Source organism: the organism of the source record quoted next, unplaced genomic scaffold (genome assembly GCF_019419815.1).
Source record: "Pyrus x bretschneideri cultivar Hongxiangsu unplaced genomic scaffold, Pyrus_bretschneideri_v1 Contig14, whole genome shotgun sequence".
Taxonomy (NCBI): Eukaryota; Viridiplantae; Streptophyta; class Magnoliopsida; order Rosales; family Rosaceae; genus Pyrus; species Pyrus x bretschneideri.
In genome coordinates, this window is record NW_025999435.1 from 1,912,167 (window position 1) to 1,923,675 (window position 11,509).

General features: G+C 36.0%; 1 protein-coding gene across 1 annotated transcript; it reads left to right on the forward strand.

The window, feature by feature from the left end:
* The first annotated feature begins 3,253 nt into the window (after window positions 1-3,253).
* On the forward strand, window positions 3,254-9,672 carry LOC103960375 (MACPF domain-containing protein At1g14780). Its single transcript, XM_048579683.1, has 7 exons — window positions 3,254-3,744; window positions 5,982-6,220; window positions 6,736-6,934; window positions 7,016-7,093; window positions 7,179-7,362; window positions 7,523-7,689; window positions 8,718-9,672. The coding sequence occupies exons 1-7, from the start codon at window positions 3,472-3,474 to the stop codon at window positions 9,420-9,422; spliced, it is 1,845 nt and encodes a 614-aa protein (XP_048435640.1). The 5' UTR covers window positions 3,254-3,471; the 3' UTR covers window positions 9,423-9,672.
* The last annotated feature ends 1,837 nt before the right edge of the window (window positions 9,673-11,509 follow it).

Below are 11,509 nucleotides of genomic sequence, written 5' to 3' on the forward strand. Positions count from 1 at the left end.
TTCCAAGTACATTATAGAGTCAATCGGGCCGTGAGAGGCAATAGTTTACCGTGTGGCGAATGTCATCAGTTTGAATTCTCTTATCTACATAGGCTATATTTCTTATGTGTGGTACTTGGTCTCAACATTCCACAACGCATACAAACCTAATGGGAGCTGGCTTCTCTGCCCTTCCACTTTCCATACACTCCTATCCCTTTCTATTTGTGCGGTCATGGTTTAGTCACGATAACATTTTATATTACTGTTGTTTTTTATCTTATTATTTTTATAAAAAATCAATATAAAATGTTAACGTGATTTAACCATAACCGCACAAAATAAGAGGGGATGTATCAACTCCAACTTAATGTCCTCGTTGACCCAGTCTCTCTGTCAACAGAAGGGTTGCCGGTAGCAGCTCGTCCTTTTTGGCGGCTTTACTAATTCATTAGGTGTATTGTTTACACGACGGACTTTTATATTCCAAAGGGATTTAAAAGTGAGAAATAAATGGATTATTAAAAGTTAAATAGAATGATCAGAAATGCAGAATTACAAAGCTATTTAAGAAGGATTTGTAAATGGCTCCTTACAAGTAGTCATTTGTAAATCTCGCACATGTGGGATGCAACACAAGAACGTCAAGTAGTCATTTATCATATTATTATTTTAGCCTAAATTCACTTCACTTTATCGTTCTTATGAAATCGGATGCGTGCAAATTGATATTATCGTATTGTAACATAATAGTCATTAATAGGATTACATGATCACAGTGGCGGAGCTCTTAAGGGATCAGAATGATCTTTTCATTTTCTTGCTACTATAATAGATGTTGATTGCTACTAGATTCATCCCATTGTCCAATTTTTTCACTCACATTATAATTTCACCCACCATAGAAACTTAAAAAATTAAAATGTTATTTCTCCACCCATTATTATTCCCAAAATAACCTCTTTATATATATATATATATATATATATTACCTATGGCACTGCCTGAGTTATTTCGTTCATTAAATGTGCTATTTGGATCAAAGCAACCTAACAAGAATTCTCAGACCCCACCATTGGATTCGTCCAAGCACTTTGGCTGTATCCAAATGACCATCTTCAGAGAAAGCAGCATACCATCTTACAAATTCTAGTCTAATTGGAAAGAAAGCATCCAACTTAGCTGTTGAAGCTTTCTTCGTAAAAAAAAAAAAAAAAAAAAACGCCATTCTCTCTCACAACTAAGCATCCAAGATAAAACCAATTCAATCGCCTTTGGTTTTTCTTCACTAACTAGAACCCTAGAAATTCAAATTAGATTTGTTCATGCTGCAACCCCTTTGAGCTTTTCTTCAAGATGGTAAAAGAAATTCACACAGAGATGAGAGAGATATAATAAATTTATAAATAGGGGTCTAAAAGTCTTTTTCTAAAAGTATAAATATGTCATTATCATTTTTATTAAAATGGGATGAAAAAAAATAAGACAATGGGATGAATTTAGTATCACTCTAGATGTTTCTATTGCATATCGGTCTAATATTCTTAAAATTCAAATGTGTTCTAAATCCAAACTCTTTTCCGTTCCAGGTCCGATCTCATTTTTCTCACACTTCCTCTTATTGTAATGCAATCTTCGCTTCGTCGGAGATTCTTTATACATGAAATCTTGGCACTACCGCTGCTGACGATGTTTCAACCTGAAGGGCAACAAATAGCTAAAGGCCAAACAGGCCCAAACTAACGACGTTGAGCTGCAGGCTGTCGCTGACCAACACGTGCAATGATGCAAATACAAACAAAAGCAAGTTAAGAAATTAGGCATGGAGGTTTGACTTGGGAAGCCACAGGCTGCCAGCTTTCCTCCCTAGTCAATATTCAAGGATTCCACTGTCAACACTTCACATTTTGTTTGAAAAGAAACCAACCACCCAAGAATTTATTGGCTTCCCATTTTTTGCAATTGGATAATACAAGACAATATAAATTAAAAAAGAAAAATCAGCACGATCAATGCGAACTTTGAATAGAAAAATATCTTAAATAGGGTTACATACTATTAAGAAAAATTATAGAAATGGTTGCTTAATTAAAAAATAAAAAATGATTGCTACGTGAATGATATGATCTATATGGAACGTTACGCCAATATTGAAGTATAAACTTGTAATCAATGATGAAATTGAATTAAAAGTTGTAAATTTTGTTAATCGTGTAATTTTAAATAGTAGAGAAAATTGTGGGAACGGTCTCTTAATTTTAATGCAATTGAAAAGTTGGCCCCTCAACTAAAAACTTATGATCATTTGTTATTTAACTTATCAAAACGTGCATCTATGGTCATTTTCGTCAACTCCGTCAGAACTTTCATTAAAATGAGTCACACGCCACACATGTGAGGCAAATCAAGGGACAAATATGAAAAATAAAATGAGAAAATTGTAGCGGTGGTCCCTCATCTTTAACTCAATTGGAGTAATTGTTCATCAACTTTAACCAATTGTAGCAATGTTTCATCCACCGTGACTCATTTTGATGAAAGTTCTGATAGAGTTGACGAAAAAGACCATAGCTGCATGTTTTGATGAGTTAATAGATTAATAGTCATGTTCTTTTAGGATTCGTTTGGAAGTGCTTTTAAAATAATTGAAAGTGCTTAAGAGAAAATGTTTTGGGTTCCAAAAGCACTTAAAAGTGCTTCCAGGAAGCACTTCAAATGCCTTTCCAGGATTTACTTAAGTTTTTACTAAGAATTGGTTCAAAAATCATTTTTACCGAAAGCACTTTTCGCCATTTTAAAAGCAATTTTGAACAAGCACTTAGTTGAAAGACCAACTCTCTAATTGTATTAAAATTGATGGATCATTACTACAATTTTCACTACCCTTTAAAACTACACGATTAACAAAATCGACAACTTTTAATTTAATTTCATCCTCAATACAAATTTATGATATCAGTATCGACGTTACGCTCCACCTAGATCATGCCGTTCACACGTAGTTTTCTTTTCTTTGAGCAAAAGGATTAATAATTGTCATGTAACTGTCAATTAATTATTATAATTTTCGACGTTACAAGCGGAATCTTCCACGTTCAAACCCTTAAGCCGATCCTTCCATATGCAGCCATTGCCGTTCTTACAAGGTTTATTTTTTATTTTTATTTAACTTAGCGTAAAGATAAAAAGACTGTATAAAAGGTGTACAAACAAACGGACAGCACACTTAGTTGACTTTTTAGAACCGTGGTTAAATTAAATTCTCGTACTTTGTCTTTCGTTGAATCATTTGTTCTAGGTGGCGGTTCTATTCAAAGCTGGCTGACAAGTCTTTGAATTTGAAAGGTGCTTCTTGAATCAATCAGAATCAGAAGCACTTTTGCTGATTTGGGTTGATAGCAGCACATGGGTTGGTGCCATTTCTTGTGATTGTTTGAGAGAGAGAGAGAGAGATAGGGGAGAGAGAGACAAGAGAGGGAGAGAGAGAGAAGGATGAAGATGGAGGGTGCCCCCCAGAAGGCCATAGAGGTGAGGGCGTTGGAGGCACTTGGGCAGGGATTTGATTTGAGCAGCGATTTCAGGCTCAAGTTTGCGAAAGGGTTGAAGGGTGGTGATGGGAGGTTGGTGGTGCTGAACGAGGCTAGTAAGAGGGACATTGTGATTCCAAATGCTGGAGGAGTTGTCATTCGTGGAGTTCCTCAGGATATTAGTTGCGATAAAGGCGATCGAATTCGGTTCAAATCCGATGTTCTTGAATTAAATCAGGTGAAAAATTCTCAATCTTTGATTGTTTCCTTCTGAGATTTTGCAATTTTGTGTTTGGTTTATGGTACTTGTTGTGATTGAGAACTGCTTGATTGAGTTGATTAAACTACTTTCTCTTTTGGAATTCAGGTGCCTTAAGTGCTTAGATCGATTTTATTTAATTAATAAAGCTAATCAAGTTGATTAGTATTACTTTAGTTGAAAACCCAATAACATTTCTCGAAAAGTGCTTTTGGTCATTTAAAAGCACTTTCCAAACGAGCCCCTGGTTTCTAATTTACTGTGGCTAAGACTTGGTTAAGAAGACCAGTAAGGATCAAAACACAGTCCAACGAACAAATCGCAAAGCTTCTCTCTTCTTCTTCCTTAATTACATATCAAAACTCTAGAGTTAACTACATCTTCTACACCTGCAAGTATTTTCTTGTCTAAGAGTAACTAATCCTAACAAAGGCTAATCGCGACAACGAGAAGTAAACATAGAATTTTTACAAACAAGTACGAAACTGGAGGGGCCAGCTAGTTTACGCGTTATCGTGGAGTTTGTAATCTGACAATCTATTACTCAAATATCAAAGCCAAAACTGACCTACATAGTATTGGACCATAAGAGGGACTTGTGGAAAATTCACTTTGGCTGGACCCCTGAGTACGGCAGGGAAAACCAAGTGGTACTGCTAAGGTACAGCCACAGGTATGTGATGCTGAAAATTAGAAAGTGATGCACCGGGGCAATAAGAAAGCAAGATTCAGTAGATGATGTTTAATAGGCAACAGAATATGATTTCAGGGACATTGATAGTAAACTAGACTCGGGAGGTGATGAAATTTGGAGCATGTTTGATTTGTAATTTCTTGACCCTTCCCTTCTCTATCGGCCCTACCAGGCAACATCTACCTACACAAGCTCCATCAGGCGATAGGGAGGATCCCACAGAAGTACGAAATTTTGATTTTTCAAACAATCAGATTGGTTGTATTAAGTATAAAAGGATAAAGTTAAATGTAAATACAATGTTGAAACATAGCTATACCACAATGAAATAAGGTCTATTCTGTTTTTGTTATAAGAGGTAGTTGACGTTTTGATTGGAGGTGTGATCCCTATTGTATTACATTCAGGATAAAATTTTTTGCTTGTGTCTCTGAAATAGTATGTGTTAGGGAAACTTCATATGCATGCATCTCACTCATGTGGTGGATTAGGTATTGGGACCGGTTTTGAAGGATATGTTAATAAAGCAAACAGGGCAAAAAATTAGGGTTCTGGAATTTCTAGACCAGCAACAATGCTTTGGAGATTTGGAGTTGTTTTGAGGGTTTGACCTTCTAGTTGGGATGAAAAGGATCTGGTTTGGGGTAGTAATTGACTGTACGAAAATGGAGCAGCATGCATATGAAATGTGGCAGATACAATGCTTTTGTGGAAAAGAACAAAGGAGGAAGACCCTAGGCATATGTGCCTTCAGTGAACCAAAACTTCTAATCCATTAATTGCGCTCGACCAATGTGAAAGATTTGATTACATAGGTACTTTACCTTTTCTTATGGGATTAAAACTGGAAATTCTACTTGGACTAAGGAATTTACACAAAGGCTAGTATAATATCCCAGCATCCTGATATCCCAACATCCTCACTAGCCCGAGACCAATTGGTCATGGGTGGAGAAGCTCAAACGCTAAGCTTAGAATTCCTGATGTAGGATTCTATACTTTCAACAGAATCCACTATACTATCAAGTTAATACAGATGAAATACTATGTTTAAGAGAAACAGTTGAATACTCTGTTGTACTATGGTCGAAGTTCTTTTAGAAGTTAGATTAACAACAAAAATGGAAAATATAGAGAAAAAATGATGGTACCAAGTTTTGGGTGCTATTGTTTCGCAATACAACATTTTGATCCCCTGTTGCCCTTCCATTTTCAGGAAGTCCTGCATTCAGTTCTTTTGTCCATGGTGTTATTTACGTTTAACTGCAGTGTGTTAGTTATTTTAAAACACTATAGATTTCTTATAGCTGACTGTCTATATAGTTTTTGGTTGGAACATGTATTGCTTCTCCATTGGTAGTCTTTTCGTTCTCTTTCTCTCCTCTTTCCTGTTTATGGAATTATGACAAACTATATTTTGAATGTTAATTATATGTACTGATTGGTACTTTTTACATGGAAAGAAACATATATTTAAGCCTTAAAACTTATTCCGTTAGTTTTGGTTATAATGTTCTTGCAGATGTCGGAGCTACTTAATCAGAAATCTTCTGTGCAAGGGAAAATTCCGTCAGGCTATCTTAATGCCATTTTCGATTTAACTGGAGACTGGCTTCAAGATGCTGCAGAAACCAAATCTCTTTCTTTCGATGGTTTCTTCATTTCATTATACTATCTGCACCTAACCGCATCTCCGTTAATATTGCATAACAAAGTACAGAAATCTGTTCCATCTCGTTGGGATCCAGCCGCATTATCTAGGTACATATTTCGAAATTGATCTAAAAATTGTCTTTACTCCTTTGCACAAATTGGAAGCCTTTTCATCTAAAGAAAGTGCATAACCCTGGAAAACAATACATACTTTAAGGATCTGTTAGGAAAACCTCTACATTGTTTCAGTACGATTTTAACAGATAAACCACTCTGTGTTATGGTTGGAACTTTTGGATTGTATTTTTTTTTTTACTTATTTATCGGGGTGTCTTGCCATAACACGATGCTTGTTTATGTTTCTTATTTCCCGCTTGGTACTGACCCCTGTCAATACTGATGCTTATTTATCTGTAGAAAATGAGGTCATTCTAAAGGTTAAGTTGCAGTTAATCGATAGCACCTTTGTGCTATTGTCTTAGTTGTACATACTGCGTTTGTATTCTATACCATTGTATTTGAGTTCTAATTTCTTATGCTAGAATAATGATCTTGGAAGCAGAATGTTGTGATGATGATAATAGTTGTGGTGTGATTTTGGTACTGATAAGTTTCAAATGCAGGTTCATCCGTTCATACGGGACACATATAATAATAGGAATGGCCGTTGGAGGTCAAGATTTAGTTTGTGTCAAGCAGAAATATTCCTCACCGGTTCCCACAGCCGATGTCAGAAGACGCCTGGAGGATCTTGGGGATTTCCTATTTTCAGGCGGAAGCCCTTCTTTACTACGGGGAAAAACAAGAGATGGACGACATAAAGTAAGCTGCTAAATTTGTTATTCAATGTTTTATACCTTTTTTCTACATGTAGATATTTGATGAAGGCAACCATTTCTGTAGGTTCCAGATGTATTCGATCCTATTTTGCAGACAAACACTATGCAGTTAACCACTTTTCCCGAAACATCAAGCAAGGATGTAAGCAAAAAGATCAAGGACTTTAGTATGGACAATAACAATCCAAGGCTGTGATTAACTTTTCCTCTTTTTTTAACTTGAACAGGGTCTTACTACGATTTTCTCAAAACGAGGAGGGGATGTGTTCTCGAATGGTCATTCCAATTGGCTCCAGTCAGTGCTTACTGAACCAGAAGCTATCAGCTTTAAGTTTGTACCTATTACTTCTCTTCTTACTGGGATTCCAGGAAGTGGCTATCTTAGTCATGCAATCAACTTGTATCTACGTTGTAAGTTATCCACTGCCCAACCAATGGAATGATGTTCATAAGTTTTACTGTTAGGGTTCATATTAATTGCACAGCATGTACCCTACAATGATATCAACACATCTTTCTTGAGCTTCTTTACCTCAAATGGGCATTTAATGATCCATAATCCTCATCTCAGACAAGCCTGCTCCAGAGGATTTACAACATTTCTTGGAGTTCCAAGTTCCTAGGCAATGGGCACCTATGTTCTGTGAGATGCCTCTATCGCTTCAACGTAAAAAGGCCAGCTGTCCTACCTTGCAATTCAGTTTAATGGGTCCTAAGATCTATGTTAACTCTACACAGGTGCCTGAATCTCTCTCTCTCTCTCTCTCTCTCTCTCTCTCTCTCTCTACATGCACATACACATACACAAGAGTTTGGAAATTGATAGATTTTGAAACTTTGACTATTAAACTTGAAGCAGAAGAAATCGAAATGATTCAACTACTCTTTGGTTCTAATAGAATAGGAACCATGGCCTGCAGTTACAACACGTCTTGTAATTAATAATCTGACTCCATTTTGAATAAGCTTTGAAGTAAAATCCAATTCTGAATTGAATTAAAATAACTAACAGATAAACCACGGCCCATATTTACTGGATCAGAAAGGTTTCTTGCTTAGTTTGCAAGCAACATCTTTTCTGTAGATGTGACGTCATTATGTCTAATTTTCAATAGCATACCAAACTTTTGCCTTATTAGTTACCAAAGTTGATACAAGGATAGCTGCATCTTCACCAAATCTTATCCATCTTAGATGGATTCCGTGCCTTATAAGCCAGGGTTATCGTAGGTATGCATATGCATGTTTTACAATTCTACCTCCTCCATAGAATACTTTTCATGCCTTGTCACCCAAAACTGGACTGTGGAGAGATCAAGGCTGGCATGTACCGGCTATATTTAAATATGCAATATCAGTTGGAGATAAACGGAAAGTAATTACAGATGCTGAATGGCAGTGTTCCCTTTTGAAAGTTACACGCATATTTGATATAGTTTCAATGTCTGTCTGTTCAGTATGCCTAGAGTCGCACCTCAGTCTGACATCTTAAATTCCAATGGGATCTCTTGGGCTTTCTTTAGCAGATTTGTTTTTGTCCCACAAAAAAGCACTCTTGCTTAAACATGCACTAAATAGAGATGATTAAACAAATCTGAATGAAGTCATACCGTTGTTTTGTTTGTCTACTCCAAATGAAATCTGCAGTTACGTTACTGCATTGGCTCTATGTACTGTAATAGCTCAAGCACAAACAGTTTGGTCTTGATTATATATGCCTTTTATTCAATTGATTTTCATTCCCCATCTAATTTCTGTCTATTCAGGTTTCAACCAATCAAAAGCCAGTTGTTGGCCTACGCCTGTACTTAGAAGGGAAAAGACGAAATCGGCTAGCCCTACATGTACAACATCTCTCGAGCCTTCCAAATACCATGGATCTTTCAGTGGCTAACACCAGCACAAGGCCAAGCTGGTGGCGGGGTTCTGATGACTCTGAGTTGAGCAACCAGTTCTTAGAGCCAATTAATTGGAAGAGATATTCGAAAATTTGTTCTTCTGTAGTCAAGCATGACCCCAACTGGTTGAAGGGAGATTCAGATGGCGTGTACATTGTAACTGGTGCACAGCTCCTTAGCAAAGGGAAATGGCCCAAGACAGTACTTCACCTTCGTCTGCATTTTTCCCACGTGCCCAATTGTGGAATCCGGAAGACTGAGTGGGCTGCGGTACCAGAGGCTTCTCACAAATCAAGTTTCCTTACGAATCTGAGTACAACGTTCACCTTCACTCAGCGGACAGTAACTGATCAGCAAAAACAGGATCCAGCTGCACTTAATTCGGGTGTATATCCAGACGGACCACCCATGCTAAATCACTCATCAAAGCTTCTTAAATACGTGGAAACAGCGGAGGTTGTCCGTGGCCCGCATGATGCTCCGGGACATTGGTTAGTAATAGCTGCTAAACTAGTAAAAGAGGGAGGTAAAATTGGTTTACATGTAAAGTTTGCCTTGTTAGATTATTGGTGAAGTGCAGTTTTGTTTGTACATTTAGAGTGGAAAGAATAGTAGTCATTCTTTGTTTTTTTTGTTTTGTTTTGTTTTTTTTTTTTTTTTTTTTTCTTTTCATTTCAAGGTTTTTGTATTTAATAAATATTATAAGGGTGTATATGTAATAATATTGTGCATAGGGGGGAGTTGTTAGAGTAAAATTATATGTAAGGACTAAGGACTGAATGTCTTAGCTCAGTTCTAATACATACCAATTTGGATTACCCAATTGCTGCTTGGTAAAAGAGGTCTTTGGTTATTTGATTTATTTATCATTTGTTTTGTGTCTATATTCAAATTGGTGAGAAAGAATCCAACATTAGTGGTAGGTGTTAAAAAATGAGCACAAGTGTAGGAGTATTTTGGTCAGGTGTTTGAGTTCCAATTGGTTTAGAGAAGTATTGAAAGGTTTGGATGTCTTAGTTTATATACAATCGGAAGTGGGAATTAATGCTAAAATTCCTCACTTATATTAGGATTAGGAGACAATGTTGGTTTCCTAGAGGGATTATAATAGGAGAATCAAGGGGATTGTTTGTCTATATAAATAGTGGTCACTACTCTCACAGAAAAAAAAAAAATGCGCTCATTATTGGACGAGAGCCCTGTTATTTGGTTGAGCATTATGTATATGACGGAGAGGATAAGTTTTCTATTGAAGTTGATAAAGACTTTATCTTCTTCATTTCTTAAAGGGTCAGATTATTTCTTACATAAGAGACCCTGCATGAGCTTATAAATAGTTGAGTAACTTCTCATATTGCTAATTAGTTTTATGGTAGAACCTCAACTTTTTTTATAGTATTATAGCAAGTTGTCCCGCGTGTGAAGCTCAATAGCCACACGCGATCCACATCACCCGATTTGCTAATTGATTTTATAATGAAACCTCAATTTCATCACAAATGAGAAATGAACATGCACACCCTTTTTTTCCTTATCCACTCCATTGTTTATTCTTTAAGTTCTCATTTGACTAGTTTTGTTGGAACTTCAACTTCTTCAAAAATGAAAAATAATACATGCACGCCCCTTTTCTCTTTCCATATACCATTGATTATTTCTATAATTTCTCATTTAACTAATTCAATTCAAGGGCTAAAAGTAAACATAGATGCATGAGAAGAAAATGAGTCTCTGAAATTCACTTTCCTGCCCAAAACGACATAATTTCGAGATTCTATTTGATTGTGGTCATTCCTTAAGTAAAGATGTTTTGTTGGCTTTGCTTGTGCTTTTTACAAGCAACCACCATCCTAAACCATCTTGCTTTTGTGAGTGTTCATTTGCACACAAGTTTTGGCTTCATGCCTCCGGAACTGTCTTATTCCTCCGTCAGATCAACGAAACGTGACACTAGACTAATAATAATGGGATTAAAAGTGTTAAGTTCGTTTTATGACCTACGTAATCTATGATTACTGAGATTTCTTTCGTCATCTCTTATTGAATGATGAAATAGTAATTAGAAAAAACTACTCTAAAACTATACAAAAGTACTTCAAGAACTGAGTTGATTTAGAGATGATGAAAGGAATCTCAGTTATCTTAGATTACGTACAATAAGAGATTATGAAAGGAGTTCAAGAACTCCTTATCTATTCAATTGTCAAGCTTAATTAATTGTTAATTAGGTTTAAAATTTCTTCACCCATTATCAATTCAATTGTGGTTTTTTTTTAATTATAAAATATTTTGTTTTTACAAATTAACGATAGATTATGTATACTAAATTTATTTAAACTGTGAGAAGTCATGTGCGTTTAAACTCAGGATGCAGTGGGTTAAAGATGAAGACCTTAACCACCAAGACAATTTATCACTTGCTTTTCATCAAATATTAAGTTTGAAAGTATTTTATCTAGTGTAACACTGAGGAAGACCCTAACCCCCTTTCTCTCATATTTTCTCTATATCTTTAGCAACAAAAATGAAAACTAAAAAGAAAAAAAAAAAAAAAAAGGAAAAAGGGTTACAGCCCCTAAATTTATTTGGATTATTGATGTGGGCTTAATACCACTCTAAATAATTAAGAGCTTGTTTGCAATTATTTTTGTAAGAAATAC

Excerpts from the sequence above, each read along its gene's own strand:
- LOC103960375 (XM_048579683.1), top strand. The coding sequence starts at position 3,472 with ATGAAGATGGAGGGTGCCCCCCAGAAGGCCATAGAGGTGAGGGCGTTG. Across the intron at positions 7,094-7,178 it reads CCGAAACATCAAGCAAGGAT|GGTCTTACTACGATTTTCTC; the intron begins GTAAGCAAAAAG and ends TAACTTGAACAG. Across the intron at positions 7,363-7,522 it reads AATCAACTTGTATCTACGTT|ACAAGCCTGCTCCAGAGGAT; the intron begins GTAAGTTATCCA and ends TCCTCATCTCAG.